General features: G+C 36.4%; 1 protein-coding gene across 2 annotated transcripts in view; it reads right to left on the bottom strand.

Annotated features, from left to right (window-relative positions):
* AP3S1 (adaptor related protein complex 3 subunit sigma 1) overlaps positions 1-23968 on the bottom strand; it is a 72423-nt gene that overhangs the window by 7793 nt on the left and 40662 nt on the right. For both annotated transcript variants that reach the window (XM_002815798.6, XM_054555841.2), the window contains exons 4-5: positions 11083-11154; positions 3240-3347 (exon numbers count right to left, since the gene is read on the bottom strand). In XM_002815798.6, coding sequence (XP_002815844.3) covers positions 3240-3347; positions 11083-11154 — 180 coding nt within the window. The remainder of the gene's footprint in view (positions 1-3239; positions 3348-11082; positions 11155-23968) is intronic.

The following is a 23968-nucleotide window of genomic DNA, read 5'->3' as shown; positions in this document are numbered from 1 at the left end:
TAAAAATATTGATAACCAGTTCTTTTCATCAATCATGACATTCTCGATTTTAAACAAGTCTTTTTTTGTGTGTTTGTTTTTGAGACCGAGTCTTACTCTGTCACCCAGGCTGGAGTGCAGTGGTGCAACCTTGGTTCACTGCAACCTCCGCCTCCCGGATTCGGGCGATTCTTGCGCCTCAGGCTCCAGAGCAACTAGGATTACAGGCAAGTGCCACCATGCCCGGATAATTTTATTGTATTTTTAGTAGAGACGGGATTTCACCATATTTGCCAGGCTGGTCTCAAACTCCTGACCTCAGGTGAGCAGATCACCTGAGTGATCCCAAAGTGCTGGGATTACAGGCATGAGCCACTGCGCCCAGCCAAACAAGGCTTTAAGTTTGTGCTTATATAATAAATTTTAACTGAAATTTAGTAAGAAGATTAGTAAAAGTTTATACTTTGCTTTCAAGTAATTTTGGATTATTCTGCAGAGTAATATCTCTGGTAAATTTAACCAACTGAAGTAACATGGACATGAAACATATGAAAGCTTTTGACATTTCAATGTGTCTGGAATAAAGCTAGAAGCCTTTCAAACATACTTAAAATATACAAAAGCTATGAAAATTAGTCATCATAATTTTCGGTGCTGTTTTAAAAAGATGATCAGGACTAAATGGCCTCACTTTGACTTGAAATCCGATTTTATAACTAAAATATTAGCAGACGTTACATGTATAGAAAATATATAATTTTGTAGTTTATCCCCAATCAGACTTAAAACATATTTTCTTGTAAAAGACAAAAAAAGAGAAACTAATTTGGTACCAGATAACAATTATGTATGATGCAAGATGATCAGGGAATGAATAATAGAAGTAATCACCAGTATTCTAAACTATTTTAAATAGCATTATTTCTGTGAATAGATTTTAAGTTGTAGTATTCTTATAATTATTTCCATTGAAATGTAAATTACGCATTTTACTGCTCTTTATAGATAAGAAAAATTGCCTCATTAACGAAGTTTTACTCAACAATCAAAAAGCAAATACCCATTATGCAATAATTATAGGTCCTTCATGACTTTTGTCAATATAGCACATTAACCCATTTATGCCGGAGGTTGCAAACTTTTTTTTGTGAAAAATCAGACCTTGGGGATGACCTTGAGCAGTAGGATATAAATAACTCCCACAAGCTTAGCATTCCAATAATGGAACACCAGGCATAAATGTGTTAAGTAGCAGAAGATAAAGAAGGACCACCACCAATGAAAAGGAGTTAACTACCTGGAAAGGTGAAAATTCCAGACAACTGGTCAATATTTTTTACAGATGATTATACAGAATTCACAAATTACTAGATACTCATTCATTATACCAGTTATTAAAGGATTGCATCACTGTTTGTCCCTTCGCATTTAAAATCTATAACCATACAGTTTTGCAAAGCAATGTTTAACAAATGACACACATTTTAAGTTCTTTTAAAACTTTAAAAGCAATAGCTCAGGGTTTATAATAATCTTTTCTTTACTAAATAATATACTGCAAGTCAGTTATACTAAATTAAATTATGAGTCTTTTTCCTTTTCCTAAAACAAAATTTTCTCTATTAACCTAATTTATGTTTTCCACTTTCAAAAGCCAATATTTTAAAAATTGGCTATAGGACAAACAAAACATATAGTTAGTTAAGATAATCTTAGCTCTAAATCACCATTATAAACTTCTCCTTTGGGAAACCAACAGGAATGAGAAATTGAGATAAAGAAAAATGCAAGACTATTTTAAATTTAAAAGAGAACATTGGAAAATGTTTTATAAGCTTCAACTGTTTCTAGATTTGAGGTTTATTCTTCATCCTGTGTTTTCTTCAATTAAAATGGACACATAATTGAGTTAAACTGATCCTTTAAAATGCCAACAAGGTAAAATTTTTAAGAACTCACCTGTTGTAAATTAATGCCAGTGTATTTTTAATACCTTGATGCTTTCATAGTAATATTTACTTTAAATCAACGAAACATCTGAGCTTAACACTAATAATTATAAAAATAAAGTTTGTTTTTTCCAATCTGAGTTATGACTGCAAATACCAAATGTTTAAGAGTATCCTCAAACAAGTTGGGTGGTGAATGAGATATCAAAATTATTGATCTTTCTTTTTTTTTTGAGATGAAGTTTTACTCTGTTGCCCAGGAGTGCAGTGACGTGATCTCAGCTCACCGCAACCTCCACCTCTGGGGTTCAAGTGATTCTTGTGCCTCAGCCTCCCGAGTAGCTGGGATTACACATGCGCTCTACATGCCCAGCTAATTTATTCTTATTTTTATTTTTTTTTTTTAGTAGAGACGGGGTTTCACCATGTTGGCCAGGCTAGTCTTGAACTCTTGACCTCAAATGATAAAACTATTGATCTTTCTAAACCTCTGCTAGGGTAATAAACAACCAAAATAATGTGAACCCGGGTGGCTCAGCTACAGCACCTGCTACTGATACTCAGGCTAGTGCTTGAGGGAAGAGTCACTACAATTCTGAAGTAGGGTTTTATACAATGCTAAAGTGCTGGTCGTTCCTCATTTATCCAATCTAAGGTTGAATCTAACAGCAGAAAGTTAGCTAAGTATAACAAACCGATCTTACAGAATGCAATAAAGACCATGGCTATATATGTACTAATGTCTAAAATATGTGACTTAACTAACTTGTCAGTGAAATCTTAGGGAAAGATCTAGAATTAAAAGATTAAGGTATTGAATTTCTTTTTTGAATGTGAACTCAAACATACTAGGCATTTATTAATAACTTGAAACATTACTTACTTCCTTATAAGAATTCCATTTCCTGTCCTTTCCCTTTCCAGAAGTAGTTTTGTAACACAAAATTTATATATCTTTAAAATATTAGTTCTAAGATTTCCTTGGTAATTACTGACTGAAGTTTTACAAAGCAAATATTAGATTCCATTATTCAGATAATTCTTTTAGGCAATAAGATTTGGAATTGTGCTTATTACCCAAGGCAGCTATGACTGTGGCTAAAAGAAGAATACACAAAGCTGTTTGGTAGATAACAGTCACAGAACCTTTAGCATACTAATATGTGTATATTCCATTTTTTAAAAACTGAATAAGCATAACGGCTGAACCTAAAGGGTGATACTGAAGGACAAACAGTGAAAACTACAAATCATGCGTAATCTGTCATCATGCTTAGAACCTTCCTTAACTACAGCATTTTCCATTCTTACCTCAGATTTTTCCAACTTATTTTGTGCATCAATTTGTGTAACAATCTCATTCATATTTGTCTCCAATACCATTCCCCCCATCACCATTTCTGCAAGAATATTGTGAACCTAAAGGGAATAAAAGAATATATACCCATAAGGAAAATTCACTAAAAAGAAGTTTCATGATTCACTTTTTGTTTCAAATACCACTTTGTCTATGTTAAAAGTATGAGCGGTAAAAACAACTTGGAGTAAGGGCTCATAATCCACTTTCATCACTACTGTGAAGTCTTAGGCAGTTACATAACCTCCTTAAGTCTGAGCTTAATGGGCTATAAAACAAAAACAATAGTACTACCTTCATAGGACTGTTGAAAGGAATAAACAAGGTAATCCAATGCAGTACTCAAAACAAAGTAAATGACTAGTAAATATTAACTACCATTATTATGTGAAGTTTAATACTAAAATATGATTTATAAGGGCTTTTTATGCCAGATTCTTAGCCAACAATAATTAGGTTGTTATTTTACACTCATGGTACTTAATGAAGCAATATAGTACAGTACTTCTAACAGGCTCTAGATTGGAAAAAGGTAGAATTTTTTAAATTGTGGGTACTTTAATAGTGCTTTTACCCCCAAATCCTCTATACATGTAATATTCAGATTTCTTCTAATAAATACATCTTACAATGACTAAAAATGATGTCTTCCATTGGGGAGTAAAAATATAACTTCATGTCTTTTCATAAGGTAATATTGGATCAAAAAATCAACAATTCAGAGCTGAATTACATTCACAGAAGAATCTACTCTGCTATAATTTTTTTAAAATAATGTGGTAAGGTTAGAAATGGAGACTCCAAAATTAGATAAGTATGAATACTGACTCTACCACTTATTACTTGTAGCCCTTGAGCAGTTACTTCAGCTCTCTGAGTCTGTTACCTTATTTACGAAACTAGAGACAGAAATAATATAGGTACCTCATAGGATTACCACAACAATTAAATAAATAATTTATGTAAGTGCTTAGCATAGAACTACTAGGTATTATAAGGTAATTTTTTTTTTCAGTAAACTCTTTTAGAGTTAAATATGTATTACTCAATTTAAATTTCTTTGTAAGATTTCATGCAAATTTATTCATAATTCAAAAAATATCCCTGGAGGCTGGGTATGGTGGCTCACACCTGTAATCCCAACACTTTGGGAGGACGAGGTGGAGAGATCACTGGCAATATGGCAAAACCCTGTCTTTACAAAAAATGCAGAAAATTAACCAGGCATAGTGCCTCACGTCTGTACTTCCAGCTACTCGGGAGGCTGACCCAGGAGGACTGCCTGAGCCCGGGAAGTGGAGGGTGCAGTGAGCTGAAATCACACTACTGCACTCTAGCCTGGGCAACAGAGTAAGACCCTGTCTCAAAAAAAAAAAAAAAAAAAAAGTCCCCATTATTTACTATTTTTCATTTTGGAAACATGGACACCTCATGCACATATTTTGAAGACAAATTTATGTAAATTAATTTTCCTAGCCAACCAAACCAAACCAGACATCACAGTGTTTTGAAAACTACCGTAACTTAAAAAAAAAAAAAAAGAATATAGGCAAATGACTAAAAGTTCATACAGAAACTTAAGTATGAACAATAGTCTCTACCACACTCTGCATCCGTTATTAGGTCCCTTTATCCAAAGCTAATCAGCTAGCTATATCTTAGGTATCCTAGAAAACTTGCTGTGCACATACTTGTTATATGTGTGTATATGCATATCTAATTTACACAAATGAGAACATATTATATACATTAATTTTCGCAGTTCTGCAAGAAAATAAAGAATTGAAAGTTAGAGGCAGGAAAGAATGAGAAATTAAGTTAGGAAAACCATAAAAGAGACTGGTGCCTGATATACATATGACAGTGATAAATGAAACTGTGTTGGTAAGAGCAAGCAAACAAAAATATAAAAATTTAAAACAGTGAATCAACATTAATTATTAGACACATTTTTATAATGAGATCTCTCACTGATCTCTGTCAGAGAAGCAAGTTGCAAATATGGAAAACGAGAAAGCCAGAAGAAATTCTGTAGTATTGTACTGGATTCTGAGGTATTAAGAAGTGGTCAATGATTTTTAATATACATATCAAGATCCAGAAACAGCTGTGCGTGTATACATACATCTATTTCCCAGCTGAGTTCACTAAGAACCAGGAGTCATGTCACCCCAGTAACAATGAGCAAACACAGTGCCCAAATCGTCATTTCTAAACATCATTCTCTACTGAAAGACGCCAGGGTTCCTTGGAGAAATGGCTGACTTGAGGGCTGGAGCAGAAAATATATAAGATGCTCTGTTCATTGAAAAGGCCAAGAAACAATGAACAGCTTCGTAATTATGAGCATCTCTAGACTGTAGTCACTATATACCATCACCAACAAAAAGGAATCAGGGCTCCTAGAAAAGAATGGTTGACAATATGTCTGGAACAGGAAATGAATAAAATGAGTTTGGAACATCTAGCTGGACCACAACACAAGACAGCTACCAAAGCCTATGACAGGAGGTAGGTCAGGACAAATGAACTAGCAAAGATAATCTGAAGGGGTTCCCACTGGCCAAAGATGGGCAACTTGAACATAAAAGAAAATAATATCTGCAACTGACTAAAACAAATCAAATATATTAAAAATTTTATGTCATAGGATACTAAAAAACTTAAATGATCTTTTTTGGTGGATATTAGAAAAGCAACCAGTTATGAAAATTGGTAACTATAAAGAAAAATACTCTAGAATTTATCTGGCCTTTCCTATATAAACTGTGCCTTTTATTTAAACCCATCTTTGTCTTCAGTGAATTATTTCATTCTATGCACTTTTAGTGTATTGAATATTATTTCTACTTTTAATTGTACTTTCTCTTTTCTCCCAATATTTGTAAGTTTGATCTAATTTTATTATGCTATTCTCTTCCTTTTAAATATGAGACTCTACTGCGCTTATACTTCCCATTAATAAATACCTCTCCCTCTTAAATGACTTTATTATTATTTATAAAACAAATATCAAGTCTTTTTAGACCACTGAGAGACCTTGTTTTCCTACTAAAATATTTTAATTATTACTCATTCTTTTTTCTCTCAATTGGATAAGACCCTCCAAGTACTTGTATAATACATGTTAAATGTATCCTTCAAAGTCTCTTATCTTCTTCTTCATGTTTTCTATCTTTCAGTCTTATGCTTTGGGATTATTTCCTACACTTGATCTTCTACCTTTAATTCAAGCCTCAATTGTGACCACCTTCTTTAAAAGTTTTCAGTCTGAAAAACTCTTTTCAAGCCCAAGAAGACTTTTCCAAATCTTAAGTACTTTTAAAATCATTTTAAAATTTCAAGTGAGGCCAGGTGGTGGCTCCCACCTGTAATCCCAACGCTTTGGGAGGCCAAGGCAGGAGGATCACTTGAAGCCAGGAGTTCAAGACCAGCCTGGGCAACACAGCAAGACCCCAGCCATACCAAAATAAATAAATTTTAAAATTATAAAATTTCAAGTGTTACTCTATCTTCTCCAGTAGTTCTTTTCCATGGAGCGTAATTCTGATTGTTCAATCTGTTCATCTCTCTTGTTCAGATGGCAGTGCTTTTTTTCTATTGGCTTACTGTGCTCAGGGCTGGCTTCCAAGATGTTATTAATGGCTAGATCCTTTATTTGGTGAAAGTAAAAGGAGTCTCTCATTCTGTGCCTGTGGTTAAAGACCAGGCTGTCCAAATCCTCAAGAGGGACCAGGTTGGAGGAAACCACTCTGCTCTTAAGTCTTCATACTCTCAGCCTCAAGGGTATGAAAGACACGGGCCTCCAATCAGATCTCTACCCTAATCACTTGTGGAGGCAAGTGGGGGAATGCAGAGAGGAGAACAGAGTGTATTAATAGCTGTCATTATCAAAGTCATACATCCTCCAAACCAAGCCCTGCACAGAATCTTTAGTTCTCTCATTTTGCCCTGGATTTTGATGCTTTGTTCCAATATGGGCAACAACACGGGGCCACCCAATTGGAGCCACACTATACAGGAAATGGGCAGATAACTCAGCAGCTCTCCCAGCAAATCCACAATAAACATATAGTGTAAGTAAGAAACAAACTGAATGATTCATATTTTAGGATTTTAGGGGTAATAACCACAGCATACCTTAGCTGTACGTGATAAAGGGTCTGACTCCATTTTTGATGTTTGTCTGCTCACAGCCTTCAAATTTTACTAGTCCCCATTCCTCTTCTGCCCCATATCTGGGCAAGCTGTTAAGAAGGTCTGGATGCTCCTTCCTTTACACTAGTAGAAAGTTCAGACCACCTAAGACCTGGCCCACATGCAGAAATCCTCACACCCCATCCCCACCACCAAACCACCATAAAACCCAAGCCCCGTGTTGTTCTCTGCTTTCTCCAGAAAGCCTCATTATGTGAGTAATAAATCTTTTCCTATCCTCTTGGGGCACCTGTGACATTGTTAGTCTCTACATCCAAACCAATTCTGAGTAGGGGTGGGTCTGTCCCACTACTTCAGGGTGACTACACTAGCCTATGTGATTGATACAGTTATTAGCATGTAAAGATTTATAAAAAGAAACTGGTAACAACCACAATAAAAGAAAATGTGTGACAGTGGTTTACAGGCTGGGCAGCTGGCCACATAGAAACTGTTATATTGGAGGCTGGAAAGTTACTGATCCATGTTTGTAGTGGCAAAATACTTGGTACAATTATCATCTGTGATACCCTGAAAAGCAGATAAATTTACCCAATGAAAACTTTTTTTCTCTCTGACATAGAAACTAACAATGTTCTGGATAGTGGCAGCTTTGCTACCATGGATCCCAAAATGACAGCATGTGGAATATGATAAACATACTGCGTGAACGGGAAATAACCCTTTTTTGTTTTAAGTGGCTAACATTTTCATGTTCGCTACTGCAGCATCAATTAGCTCATCCTGATTGATAACAAAACGGGTATTCTCTACAACTTTCTCTTTTCATCTACTCAGTTGTGACCCAGAAGCAGTCTGAGGGTTGTGTGCAAACCTCCCTATGTTTTAAGAAAATGTGAGCTGTGGCTGGGCGTGGTGGCTCACACCTGTAATCCCAGCACTTTGGGAGGCCGAGGCAGGTGGATCACGAGGTCGGGAGATCAAGACCATACTGGCTAACATCGTAAAATCCCATCTCTACTAAAAAAATACAAAAAAATTAGCCAGGTGCAGTGGTGGGTGCCTGTAGTCCCAGGCTGACGCGGGGACTGGAGGCTGAGGCAGGAGAATGGAATGAACCTGGGAGGCGGAGCTTGCATTAAGCCGAGATTGCCACTACACTCCAGCCTGGGTGACACAGCGAGACTCCATCTCAAAAAAAAAAAAAAAAAAAAAAAAAAAAAAGAAAAGAAAACGTGAGCTGAGCCAGTCAGAAGATCCCTACTACTGGAAGGTCCACAGCTGCTTAAAAGTTGAAATTTAAAAAAATGTATATACATTTTTAAGTTGAAAATAATTTTCATCAAAGGGCTAAAAGCAAAGTTAGCATTGTCTTGGAGAATAGAAAGGAAATACTTATTTGATCTCTGACTCTTGGTATCCTAAAACTTTTGTCTCCTTGCCTTGAAAAAATGAAACAAGATCTTAGCCCAGAGAAAAGAGAGGCAGCTAATTTTGGCAGGTTCTAAAATAGTGATATAGTGTTGTGTAAAATGAACAGGCTAACACAAAATACATATTGTATGATCCCATCTTTATTGTTTTAAAGATGTATTTGTTTAAAGATTATTTGTTTTAAAGATGTAAAATCAAGAACTATACATATTCTAAAATGTTAACACTAGGCAATCTCTGGGATAGGGATGATTTTCACATATTTTTCTCATCTGTATTTTCTGATTTTTCTAAAATGAATGCATACTAATGAGAAATAGAAGTTTTAAAAACATTTTGTGTCATGTATGGAAGTTGCAGATGAGTACAGCTTAATTTCCTTAAAAACTTTTATTCTCTTTCTCTAGTAAAAAAAAAATGTAAGAACCTTACTCTTACTATCACATTTCACAAGAGAGTCCTCAATTTTCTTAAAAGATGGTAAATGTATTTATATAAGCTAATGATGGCCTCTCAGCAGTCACTTTAAAACACAGCTTTCTAAAAATTTTAATCATGTACGAAAACATAATTTTTTTTCTTTTTTGATACAGGGTCTCACTCTGTCACCCAGCCTGAAATTCAGTGGCACAATCATGGCTCACTACAGCCTCAACCTCCCCAGGCTCAGGTGATCCCCTCTCCTCAGCCTCCCAACCAGCTAGGACTACAGATGCCTAACACCACACCTGGCTAATTTTTATATTTTTTTGTAGAGACCGGGTTTTGCCATGTTGCCCAGGATGGCCTCAAACTCCTGGGCTCAAGCAATCCTCCGGCCTCAGCCTCCCAAAGTGCTGGGATTACAGACATGAGCACCTGCACCTGGTCTTCAAACATAATTTTGAATACAGTGAACCCTAATGACTAAAAATAACAAGAGTCTTTGTAAGGGTGAAAAAGCATTAGACATAGCAATTAGAGAAAACAGTAGAACACTAAAAACAGACTCATAAAAATATCATGCTTAAGTACTCTGTCCAAAATGAATTAATTTATAAAATCAAATCACTTGGTAAATGAGAGATATGATCTAGAATACTGGCCAAAGAGAAAAGCAATTTTTTGACATTCACAAATAATGAAATGCATTCCTTGTACTACTTTGATCGTGATGCTGGTTACATGTACTATACACACTAGTCGAAACTTAAGTTTTGTAAGCTTGAAACTGTTGACTTTTAACACCTGTAAATTATGACTCGATAAAGCCAATTTTTAAAAATCACACTGGACCTTTTTTTGCTAAAATTTTCAGACTCTTACTCAATAGCTGAATCACTCATAAAGAATCTCTTAGATTATACAAACTTAATACAGAAAAAAATCTGCACATAGTGAAAGTGGAATCTCTTCCTCCTAAGTTCCGTATCACAAATATCTACTAATACTGGTAGAAATCTGTCATTCTTTCTCTCATCTTCAGCTTTCAATAAGCCATCAAATCCTATCAATTCTACCTTCTTCCAAACCTAATCTTAGTGTTTTTCCTTCTTTCAAACCTCATCGTAGTGTCTTAGTCATTTCTTTCTGGACTACTGCAATAAACTCTTAATTGATTTCCATGTGTTTAATTTCCCAGTCTATCAATCCAATCTCCATAACACAAGAAAAAATCATTCTATCAAAAAAATATACAAACAAAGCAATAATAATGTCAGTAAAAACTTGCTTAAAAACATTAAATTGCCTCACAATAAAGTTCAAAGTCATGGCATTAATGGTTCTTTTAAATTAGGCCTGTTGATCAGTATCAGTCCCCCCTCACAAAAAGGCCTATATTTTATATCTCTGCCAGTAGGACCATCCTCTCCTTTTCTATGTATGAAATGTCTACTAATCCCTTAAAAATCCAGTTTAAATGTAATTTCCTCCATTCACAGTCTCCTAGGCAGAGGTAAGTGGTTCAGCTGTGTCCCCATTAACATGCTATACATACTATTATTATTTGTTAGTGCCATTGTTTCCACCCTTAGATGTGAACTCCTCTAAGGCAGGATCTGAATCTTCTCCACCAAGCACAAAGCCTGGATCATAGTAAAAACAATTTATGAATTGAATAATAAAAGAATAAAAATAGAATTATTCATTAAAGCCATTTTTGCTATGACAATTATAAGTTAATGTTTTTCTTTAAAAGCTTAGATGTGACAATAGAAATAGTACCTTGTCTACATGGAAAATCAAATCCAGTTCACAGACATTTTCAAAACATTTGTCTAATGTTTCCACAAATACCTATGGAAAAAGAAAAAAGGTTTTGAGAACTGTTTAAATTTATTCAAAACTATTATCTATAAGGAAGGCAATTCTTAATTATGAACTAAAATTTTGTATTATACATTTACCTTTTTCAAACTAAAAACTGTATTAATGCAAAAAAAGTAAAAACAGAATAGAGTGCTACCAAGTTTAACTACAGATAAACTACTTTTCAATACGTAAGTATAGAAAACAAAATAAACTTTTTTTGAAAATGACTAAAACTAGAAAGTCTTAGTACCATTTCTTACAAAAGCACTTAAAAATACTCAACTAAGCCTCCTTATTTTGATGTGAGGGGGAAGAAAGCTCATTAGGAAATATCTATCAAGATAGGTGAGGCACACAGTCCAAGTCCCTACTATATCTAATGTAGCCAGTAATTTTTAATTATCAAATCAGTATAAAGACCACTAAAAACTACTTATGGAAAAAGCACAGACTTTGGAATCAGACTTACCTGGGTTCAAACTCTAAACTGAATAACTTGTATGACCTCATGTGGAAGAGTCACTTCAGTAGGCTTGCATTGTTCAAACTCTGCACATTCCCATAAATGGACCGTTTTCAGGACTAGCCCTTGGCCAGCTCCTGAGAACTAAGCTCCGACCTTTCAGAAAGTTGTCTGATTAGAGTGTTTTTGTGTGCTGGAGGTCTTGAGCCATGCTGTACCAATTTGAGCAGGTACTTCATGTTAATAATGTGATTTATAGTGAATGCCTGCTTTTTCTCCGAGGATCTGAAGCTTAAGTAGCCAAGGTCAGTCATGCAGGCATGACATACCTGTGTGACTGACCCCCAGGGTAAACATCCCTGGTTGGGAATACTCTGTACACATTATCACATATTTTGGGGGAAATTAAGCATGTCCTGTGTAACTCCAGTAGAAAGGAACACCTGACAGCTTGCAACTGGAGTCTTCCAGACTTCATCCCACGTGCCTTTGCTGATTTTACTCTGTATCCTTTCACTATAATAAACCATAGCATGAATATAGCAACTTCTGAGTCCAGTGCATCCTAGTAAATCATTGAGATGATCTTGATGATCCCTGATGCAAACCTTCAAAAATCAATCTCTTAAATTCCACCTTGCATAGTTGTCATTGACTATTCTATTCCCATTTCTATTCTCACCAACCCTTTCAGTGGTAACTTAAGATAAAGGAACCACATCATTTATCATCCTAAATAGGGTAGTATTAAAACTAAAAAGGAACAGCTATTAATAATAAATTATATAATAGTATGCAACATTATTATAATGTAATAACAGCCTGGAACAACAGCTATAAACCAGGACTATCCCTAGTTCATTGAAATGAATAGTCATCCCACTATTCACAGGTGATCCTATGGGGAAAGGGGTAAAATGTAAACAAGAGGCTTCTTGCTATAGTTGCTCCTATGTAGGGCACGTTTCTACACATCCACAATCCAAGGTTCCTTCCTGGCATCAATGTTAGATGGCTAAGTGGACATGTAACTACAGTTCATCCTTGAACAACGTAGGGTTAGGGACTCCAACCTTCCAGGCAGTTGAAAATCCATGCCTAACTTTGACTTCCCCAAATCTACTAATAGTTTATTATTGATGGAAGCCTTACCGATGACATAGTTAATTAACACATATTTCATATTTCGCAAAAAATGTGAAATAACGTTGTCATGCCTGTTGGGGTACGACTTCATGAAATTTCCTAAAAATTTCCTTTTCTTGTTGTACAATGGTCTATATGCTGGATCCACTTATCTTGAAATGGAAAGCAACCACAGCTGCAGATTTCAATCTAAGGTACATATCAAGTGATTCAACTTTTGCTGGTAATTTCATGACACTCTCTGCTTCTTGGGGACACTTCCACCATCACTAGTGGCACTTGGTATGGGAGTTACTGTGGTGTTATTCAAGGTTACAATATTGAATAAACATGATGAAAAATACACAAGAACCAGAAGAGATTACTTTTTGCTCATGGGGAAATTATTAGCAGGACATAGCAATTTAAGCAGATACTCAAAACACTTGACCTCACCACAAGGAGGTGACAACAAAATTATTATAGTTAATATATACAGTTAATTTTGTCTAGTTATAATTTAATTTCTGTGGGTATACAATAGGTATATATATCTGTGGGGTACATGAGATGTTTTGATACAGGCATGCAATGCACAATAATCACTTCAAGGAAAATGGGGTACCATCCCCTCAAGCATTTATCCTTTGTGTTATAAACAATCCAATTATACATTTTTACTTATTTTTGAATGTACAATTCAATGATTATTGACTATAATCACCCTATTGAGCTATCAAATAGTAGGTCTTATTCATTCTATTTTTTGTATCCATTAACCATCTCCACAACCATCTCCACCATTCTCCAACCCCCCACTACCCTTCCAAGTCTCTAGTAACCATCCTTCTACTCTCTATGTCCATGAGTTCTACTGTTTTGATTTTTAGATCCTAAAATTAAGGAGAACATATAATGTTTATCTTTCTGTGTCTGGCTTCTTTCACTTAACATAATGATCTCCAGTTCTATCCATCCATGTTGCTGCAAATGACAATATCATTCTCTTTGCTAGTACTCCATTGTGTATATGTACCACATTTTCTTTATCCATTATTCATCTGCTGATGAACACTTAGGTTGCTTCCAAATCTTGGATATTCTAAGCAGTGCTGCAACAAGTATGGGAGTGCAGATATCTCTTTGATACACTGATTTCTTTTCTTTTGAATATATACCCAGTAGTGAGCTGGATCCTATGGTAGCTCTATTTTTAGTTTTTTGAGGAACCTCCAAACTGCTTCCCATGGTGGTTGTGCTAATTTATGTTCTCACCAAGTGTACAAGGGTTCCCTTTTCTCCACATCCTTGCCAGCATTTATTATTGCCTGACTTTGCATATAAGCCATTTTAACTGGGATGAGATATCTCACTGCAGTTTTGATTTACATTTCTCTGATGATCAATGATGTTGAGCACCTTTTCATATGCCTGTTTGGCATTTGTATGTCTTCTTTTGAGAAATGTCTATTCAAATCTTTTGCCCATTTTTTGGTTGAATTATTAGGGCACATGAAAGTCTGAAATCCAGTAGGGGAGTCAAATCTTAAAGCTCCAAAATTATCTCCTTTGACTCCATGTCTCACATTCAGGTCACGCTGATGCAAGAGGTGGGTTCCCACGGCCTTGGGCAGCTCCAACCCTGTGGCTTTGCAGGGTACAGCCTCCCTGCTGGCTGCTTTCACAGGCTGGTGTTGAGCATCTGTGGCTTTTCCAGGAATACAGTGCAAGCTGTCAGTGGATCTATCATTCTGGGGTCTGGAGGATGATGGCCCTCTTCTCACAGCTCCACGAGGCAGTGCCCCAGTACGGACTCTGTGTGGGGGCTCTGACCCCACATTTCCCTTCCACACTGCCCTAGTAGAGGTTCTCCATGAGGGTCCCACCCATCTGTATCCTTTGTAATATTCTTTATAATAAGTGGGTAAATGTGTTCCCCTGAGTTCTGTAAAGTGCTCTGGGAAATTAATCAAACTGAGGAGGGGGGTCACAAGAATCCCAATTTACCATCACTCAATCAAAAGTACAGGTCACAACCTACTACTTGCAACTGGCATCTGAAGTGGGGGCAGCCTTGTGGGACTGTGTCATGGGATCTGATACTATCCCCACGTAGATACTGTCAGCATTGAATTACAGGACACCCAGCAGGAGAACTGCTTGGTGTGTGGGGGACAAACTCCCACACATCTGGTGTCAGATGTATTGTACTGAGTGACTGTAGAAGTAGAGGCAAAAAAAATCTTGTATTTTCCTTTTACAACACGTCAGCCACAAGTGAGATTTTAGTTTAATTTTTTGGTAGGTAAAAAATTAGTATCATTTAGTATCCACCCAAACTCCCAACTTTATCTATTTCTCCTCAAGGCCCTGGTGACATGGTACCTGAAATGACTTTACTCATTCTATTTCTAACTAATTCAGATACATTTTTCCTCTTTGATACAACAGACTCCTGTTATGTGGACTGAATGCAGTAATGCTGCTTGAACTCAGAGTAAGCAATTAACAAATATTAACTTTTTGGAGCGAGTAATAATAGGAGTGAAAAGAGGAAAATTTTCACTGTTACCAGGGCAGCCCTGATGAAATAGCTGGGAAAGTTCTTTTCCTTACTGTTTTGCTTTAGACCCCTATTAATAGGCACATCTGCTTAAAGAAACTAGACAGCCTGGGATGATATCAGAGCTCTGGAAAACAACTCAAGTTACTGGTGACATTTCCATTGAAAAAGAAGAAAATATTTACTTTGAAAATAGTCTTTAACTTAGAAATCATTTGAATACTTATTTAGAAAATCACAGTTAAAAGTTATGGAAAATAAAGCCATTTAAGTTCCACCCCCACTTAAGTATTTACTTAAGTGTAACATACACATAGAAAAGTGCAAAAATCATAACATATAACATAAATTTTTCTGTATAGTCAACACTCAAATCATGTTTTAACATTACCAGCATTATAGAAGCCTTCTCAGAGTCCATCAGTCACTTATCAACCATCAAAGGTAACCAATACCCTACTTCCTAACACTATGAATACATTTTTATCTATGTCTGAACCATATTAAAATGAGATCATAGGATATATGCTATTTTGTGAGTGGCTTCTTTTATTCATTGTTATTTTTTGTGAGATTTATTCAGGTTATTACATAATACAACAGATAATCATTCTTAGTTGTACAGTATGCCATTGAATTAGAGTATCACAGTGTGTCCATTCTACTGGTGACATAAATTTGTGTTGTTTCCAGTATGGTGCCATTACAATTAGTACTGTTAAGAACATTTCTTACACATCTTTTAATAAACACATATATACGTATACACATATCTACTGATTGTATACTCGGAGTAGAACTGCTAGGTCAAAGAGTCGTGTAGGTTAAGCTTTAGTATACAGTGTCAAATAGACTTTCAAAGCAATTATACACACTTAGACTTTAAATAGCAGTATATGAGAGTTTCTGTAGTTCCATAGCCTTGTCACCACCTTATGTTATCCATCTTTTAACTTTAACCGTACTCAAGGGTGTGTGGTGGTATATGATGGTATTAATTTGTACTTCTCTAAGACTGCGTACCATTTCATCTGTATTACCCATTTAGATATCCATTTTCATAATGCCTGTTCAAGATTTCTGCTCATTTTCTATTGGTCTTTTTATCATTTTTTTTTTTTTATCATTTTTATCGTCATAGTGAAACATGGTTTCACTATGTTGCCCAGGCTGGTCTCAAACTCCTGGGCTCAAGCAATCCTTCCACCTCAGACACCTGAGTAGCTGGGATTACAGGGGTCTGTATTTTCTTATTGATGTATAGGAATTCTTTATACAGTCTAGCTACAGTCTTTTGTCATATGTATTACAAATACCTTTGCCAGTTCTGTGGCTTGCCTTTTCATTCTCCTAACAGTGTCCTTGGAAGAACAGAATTTTTCCATTCCAATAAAATCCAATTTTTCAGTTTTCTTCTTTATAGTTAACATTGTTTTATGTCCACTTTAAGGAATCTTGGCTTACAGCAAGGTCAGGAAAAACATTCACTCAGAAGAAAACAAAAGCTTTATTATTTTACTCTTCATGTTTGGACCAAATTTATCTGAAACTGATTTCTGTTTATGATATGGAGTGGTCTTACTTGATTTTAAATCATTATTAGATTTACTAATCAGAATACAATTTCCAGTATGCCTTTATTTTTTCTTTCTTAATTTTTCTAGTTCCATTGATTACCTATATGTTGCAGTCATACTTTTTTAACCATTAGAAGACCATCTTGGTAAAAGTGCTGTCTAAATAGTTCCCCTTCACTTACATGTATTTATAAAAGATCAGCAGAACCTACTAAATGTGCAGATTATATTGGGCAAAAAAGAAAAAAAAGTTCGTGATAGCATTAAGTGTGCCTCTGGTAAAGTATGGAGTGGTAAAAAATATGGGTTGCCTATAGAGGCACCACAGTACTGTGTTGAGGATACATGCTTTGAAACCAGGAAGACATACATGGCTTCAAATCCCTGCTCTGTGGCCTCAAGTAACGTTTAACTCCTTTAAATCTCAGAACTATAAGGTAGAGATAAAACTACCTACTTTTCTGGATTATTATAAAAATTGAGTTAAACAATTTAGATAGAGTGCCCAGCATAGTTCCCAAGACCCATTTAATAAATGGCAGCCAGAATTATTTATCTGGCTGTTCAAAATACATGATAATTATAAAATTAAAATAGAAATAGAAAATTATAATTCTGCTGATAAATACTGATATAAAAGGAAAATAACTACATGCCACAACTCCCAAGACACTGTAATTTGTTAACTTAGGAAGAAAAAAATGCTGTCCACATTTAATCCAGAACAATATCACATGTAAAAAAAAGTGAATACTATAAAAAAAGCACCCTGCAGCAAAATGTCATTATAACTGCATGTTCTTAATTTATGAAAAAAATTCTTAAAATTTAAAGCACTCAGATACTATGTTCAGTTTTAAAAAATCAAAAAACCTTCCTCAAAAGACTTCCTAATTTTCTTTTGATTTAGCAAAAATTATTTAATATCATCAGAAATCTAGAGCCCTAAGGTCCATTACACACTGATGATCTGTTACATGGACAAGGTCAACAAAAAACAAATAATCGACAATCTGAAGTGAAGAAATTAAGGGGGAAAAATGAGCCTTGATGGTTCTCACCATAACAACAATAAAAAAATTGCTGTTGCATTATTATTTCACAAGGAGAAAGATAAAAGGAGCTAAGACCTAGAAGTGTCATAGTAAATAGCACCCTCTTGTGCTTCAACTTTAAAATGATATAAAGTTTAAAGCCAATTTCAATATAACAGGTATCTAACTACTACTGAGTAGGTGCCAGGGATATAAAACCAAAGACCTAAATTCTGTCCTCAAGGAATTCAAAAGCTGGTGGGAGAAAAATTACTTCTAATTTACAAAAAGAATAATATTTTAAATTGTCCTGCATTTTAATTACCTAGTATTCAAAAAATAAATATAAAAAATAAATAGATTCTGAAAAATGCCTCCTCCAAATATAAAGAGTCCTCCTTTCCAATGCTATTCTAGTTATAAAACATGCTTGTGTTTTCTTTATCTTTACATCCAAGCCACAAAGAGTAACCTATACATCCAGGCCACAAAGAGTAACAGGTATCTATTATGTAACAGCTTTGTAGTTAGTACTCAGGAGCACAAACTTTAGCATGTGTATACTCAAATTCTAGCTTTGCCTCTAACTCTGAGATCCAGGGCAAGTTATTTAACACTAAGCCTCAGCTTCTTATCTGGGCATAATAATGGTAACTATATCATAGAGTTGTTTTAGTGATTAAATGAATAAATATAAAGGGCTTAAAACAACATCTCACAAAAGAAAACACTCAATATACATTAGCTAGTATGATAATATCAAACACACAGAGAAATAAAAATGTACACAAGATAAAATAAAAATGCCACAAATTACCCTTAAACAATACCACTTATTTGGCAGACCCCCTTTTGAGTTTCTAAGTAAAAAAAAAAATGGTTTCTGGGTTTAGAAATTTCTGTTAAAATTCAGGAGAAACAGATCCTGCTGTTTTGAATCTACAATAACAAATGAAATAAAAAAGGGTTACACTGACATGTTATAAGATAGGAAAAGTCTTTAGTGTAAAAAAAGAGGCATAAATTTAAGGATACTAATATGCTGAAGCCAAAACATTTTTTTTTCATCACCAGCAAGATGTTCTAGAGAGAAACATCTTGGTTTAACTCAAACCAATAACTAAAAAATACCATTACAAATATTGAATGTACCAACAGAGCTAGGGAAGACAAACTGAACTTAAAATCAGATCATTTACCTTTGAAGAACAATTATGAATGCAGCCTAGGTACACTCTCCAATATGTACCACTGCATGTACTATTAAGAATCTTTAAAGTATGGTGTTTAAGATATGTAAACAGCACTTGACTCAACATATGACTGCATTCTGGACTGGATTTCTATTAAACCTCACTTGGACACTCACATGCCAGTGATGACAATTTAGCAAAAACAGTCATTTATTGTGCATTTACTATGTACCATGCACTTAACACCTAATGAACTCTTAACATCAATATAGAGAAATTAAGAGCTGAAGAAAGGACCATCTATCTTCTATATCATGTCATAATAATTCTGAAAGAGTTTACATTAGTGATTCTTTCTCTGTGATCTATAGAAAGTTAATGATAATAACAGCTAGCATTTACTTGGTACAGTTGATCTTTGAACAACAGTGGGGTTGGGATGCTGACTCTCCACACAGTTGAAAATCTGCGTACAACTTTTGACTCACTAAAAACTTAACTAATGGCCTGCTGTTGACCAGAAACCTTACCGATAACATAAACAGTCGACTAGTACACATTTTTTGTTATATGTATTATATACTGTAATCTTACAATAAAACGAGCTGGAAAAAAATGTTATTAAGAAAATCATAAGGAAGAGAACATATTTACTATTCATTTAGTGGAAATGGTTCATCATAAAGATCTTTATCTTCATCTTCACATTGAGTAGACTAAGGAAGATGAGGGGTTGGTTTTGCTGTCTCAGGGGTGGCAGAGGTGGAAGAAGTGGAGGAGGTGGAATGGGAGGCACGAGAGGCAGGTACACTCAGTGTAATCTTTATCTTAAAAAATCTGTGTATAAGTTGACCCACACAGTTCAAACCTGTGTTGTTCAAGAGTCAACTCTACATAGTATTGTGGCATTACCACTGTTCCGACTGCTTTAAGTATATTATTTTATTTGAGCCTTTGCAGTAATCCCATAAGGCAACTACTTTTATCATCAACCATTTGCAGAAGAGTAATCTAAAGGAAAAGGTTAACCACTAACACTTAATGGTAGAGTCCTGATTCAAATCTCAAAAATCTAATTCCAGAACCCACAACAACAAAAAATAATATATTATTTCTAATGTAGTAAGAAGTGATCATTTAGAAAATATGGAAAATACAGAAAAGTATAAAGCAAAAATTTGAACTGTCCATACTTACAGCACCCACAAAAATCTACTGTTAACAGTTAAAATCTCATTCGTAACTTCCTTTTAAGTGAAGAAATAGAAAAAGAACTAACTACAAACAGAGGCTTTTCACACCATTCTTTAAAGTATTTCATCTGCCTAAATCAAATGATAAAATTTAAGGAGAACAAAATAAATTAACAAAAGTATTCAACACGGTGATGGTTAATATTAGCTGTTAACTTGAGTGAAGGACGCCTAGATAGCTGGTAAAGTATTGTTTCTGGGCGTGTCTTTGAGGGTGTTGCCAGAGGAGATTGACATTTGAGTCAGTGGACTGGGAGAGGAAAACCCACCCCCAATGTGGGTGGGCACCATCCAACTGGCTGCCAGCGTGGCTAGAACAAAGCAGGCAAAAGAAGGTTAAATAACCTTGCTTGCTGAATCTTCTGGCTTTCATCTTTCTCCCACACTGATTGCTTCCTTTGGTTCCTCCTGCCCTAAAACATCAGACTCCAGGTTCTTCAGCCTTTGGACTCTTGGATTTATACCAGTGGTTTGCCAGGGGACTCTCTGGCCTTTGGCCACAGACTGAAGGCTGCACTGTTGGCTTCCCTGTTTTTGAGGCTTTTGGACTCGGACTGAGCCACTACTGGCTTCTTTCTTCCCCAGCTTGCAGATGGCCTATTGTAGGGCTTTGCCTTGTGATTGTGTGAGCCAATTCTCCCTAATAAACTAACTCCCCTTCATATATACATATATCCTATCAGTTCTGTCTCTCTGGAGAACTCTGACTAACACAAATGGAAAGTCATTAATGTGTCTTTGGAACCAGGAGGAAGATACTGAAATATCTCAAGAAAGCAGAAGAAATGGAAATACAACTAACGTGGTAAATTATGTTGGCCATAATGTTAGTGCAGACTTCTGGAAGCAGAAAGAAGTAATAATAGTTAAGTTCATAATATCAAGTCATATGGCTATGATTTCAACCTAGGAAGAACTCTGAGATCAACCATTTTTCTATGTGATAGAATGTCTGTATCAGTGTTCCTATCAGTGTGTTAGCAAAGAATCAATCTTGGGATCAGGCCAGGGCCTCTCAAGTCAACATATAATAACCTCAGAAACTAGGGAAAAAAAATGGTTGCCTTACTAGTTAAGTGATTTTTTTAACCCAGAAAAATTTAAAGTAACAGAAATTATGATGTGAACCTATACTATTAACATTTTCATGTTGTTTAGAAAGAATCTATATAGTTGATATTTAAATACTTAAGCCTTAAAAAATGTGGTATTGTAAGAATACTTAACAGACGAGGCTTTTATAAATCTATGTAAACCTGAATATCCAATTGGAATGGGATTTTTGTTGTTGTTGTTGGAGACGAAGTCTCACCCTGTCGCCCAGGCTGGAGTACAAAGGTGTGATCTCAGCTCATAGCAACCTCCACTCCCCTCCCTGCCCAGGGTTCAAGTGATTCTCCTGCCTCAGCCTCCCAAGTAGCTGGGATTACAGGCATGCACCACCACGCCTGGCTAATTTTTTGTATCTTTAGTAGAGATGGGGTTTCACCATGTTGGCCAGGCTGGTCTCAAACTCCTGACCTCGTGATCCGCCTGCGTTTTTAAGCTGAAAAGTAAAGGAAAATTTGCCTATACTGATTAATGTATTAGAATACTTCAGATAACTTAAGAGTCACCATAATATATGAACTTCTAAAAATTAAGATATTTAAAAATTTGAGAAAGTTTGCCAAAATATGAGCATAAAAATAAGACATATTAAATATATAAATTCAGTTTAAAATACAGGCACTCCTTGCTTTATATGGTACCACGTTAATAGACCTCAGCAACCACTGAACAATGCAAAGTGATAAACATGGTTCCTATAAACATGAATTATTACCATGGTAATCTGCAAAGTGAGGACTGCTTGTACTATAGGAAATTTAATTATGTTTCAGTCCCTCCATTTAAGTGACTTAATTTGATTTGTATGTTGAATTTAGAATTCTAAGAAAGAACTGGGTTTATGAATTTGTAAGGTTAATAAGTATTATTAAAACGGAACGTAACCTCTGAATAATTTCTTTCTGTGTACAAAACTACTACTGAGAACATTTTTTAAAGCTCATATTGATATAAATTGTCAAAACTATATTTAAACTCCCAAGCAAAAGCTGATTTTTAAAATGGTATTTGGCCTAAAAATACATTCTTCTACCTATAGTTGAATATGGTATGATTGATATTTTGAGCAGTGACTTAAAAAGAGTAAAAATATTACAAAGGAGGTGGCTGGCAAGATGGCCGAATAGGAACAGATCCAGTCTGCAGCTCCCAGCAAGATCAACACAGAAGGCGGGTGATTTCTGCATTTCCAACCGAGGTACCTGGCTCATTTCACTGGGACTGGTGAGACAGTGAGTGTAGCCCACAAAGGGCGAGCAGAAGCAGGGTGGGGCATCACCTCACCTGGGAAGCATAAGGGGTTGGTGAACTCCCTCCTATAGCCAAGGGAAGCTGTGAGGGACTGTGCTGTGAGGGACGGTGCCACCCGGCCCAGACACTACGCTTTTCCCACGGTCTTTGCAACCCGCAGACCAGGAGATTCCCTCGGGTGCCTATACCACCAGGTCCCTGGGTTTCAAGCACAAAACTGGGCGGCCATTTGGGCAGACACTGACCTAGCTGCAGGAGTTTTTTGTCATACCCCAGAGGCACCTGGAACACCAGTGAGACAGAACCGTTCACTCCCCTGGAAAGGGTGTTGAAGCCAGGGAGCCAAGTGGTCTGGTTCGCTCAGTGGATCCCACCCCCAAGGAACCCAGCAAGCTAAGGTCCACTGGCTTGAATATTTGCTGCCAGCACAGCAGTCTGAAGTCAACCTGGGATGCTGGAGCTTAGTCGGGGCAGAGGCATCTGCCATTACTGAGACTTGAGTAGGCGGTTTACCCCTCACAGTGTAAACAAAGCCACCTGGAAGTTCAAACTGGGTGGAGCCCACCACAACATGGCAAAGCCACTGTGGCTAGACTGCCTCTTTAGATTACTCCTCTCTGAGCAGGGCATCTCTGAAAGAAAGGCAACAGCCCCAGTCAGGGGCTTATAGATAAAACTCCCATCTCCCTGGGACAGAGCACCTGGGGAAAGGGGTGGCTGTGGGCGCACCTTCAGCAGACTTAAACGTTCATGCCTGCCAGCTCTGAAGAGAGCAGTGGATCTCCCAGCATAGTGCTCGAGCTCTGATAAGGGACAGACTGCCTCCTCAAGTGGGTCCCTGGCCCCCGTGCCTCCTGACTGGGAGATACTTCCCAGCACGGGTCAACAGACATCTCATACAGGAGAGCTCTGGCTGGCATCTGGCGGGTGCCCCTCTGGGACGAACCTTCCAGAGGAAGGAACAGGAAGCAATCTTTGCTGTTCTGCAGCCTCCTCTGGTGATACCCAGGCAAACAGGGTCTGGAGTGGACCTCCAGCAAGCTCCAGAAGACCTGCAGCAGAGGGGCCTGTTAGAAGGAAAACTAACAATCAGAAAGGAATAGCATCAACAAGGACAATAAGGATGTCCACACAAAAACCCCATCTGAAGGTCACCAACATCAAAGGCCAAAGGTAGATAAATCCACAAAGATGAGGAAAAACCAGTGCAAAAAGTCTGAAAATTCCAAA

Source organism: Pongo abelii, chromosome 4, assembly GCF_028885655.2.
Source record: "Pongo abelii isolate AG06213 chromosome 4, NHGRI_mPonAbe1-v2.0_pri, whole genome shotgun sequence".
Taxonomy (NCBI): domain Eukaryota; kingdom Metazoa; phylum Chordata; class Mammalia; order Primates; family Hominidae; genus Pongo; species Pongo abelii.
This window is presented reverse-complemented; position numbering and strand designations above follow the sequence as displayed.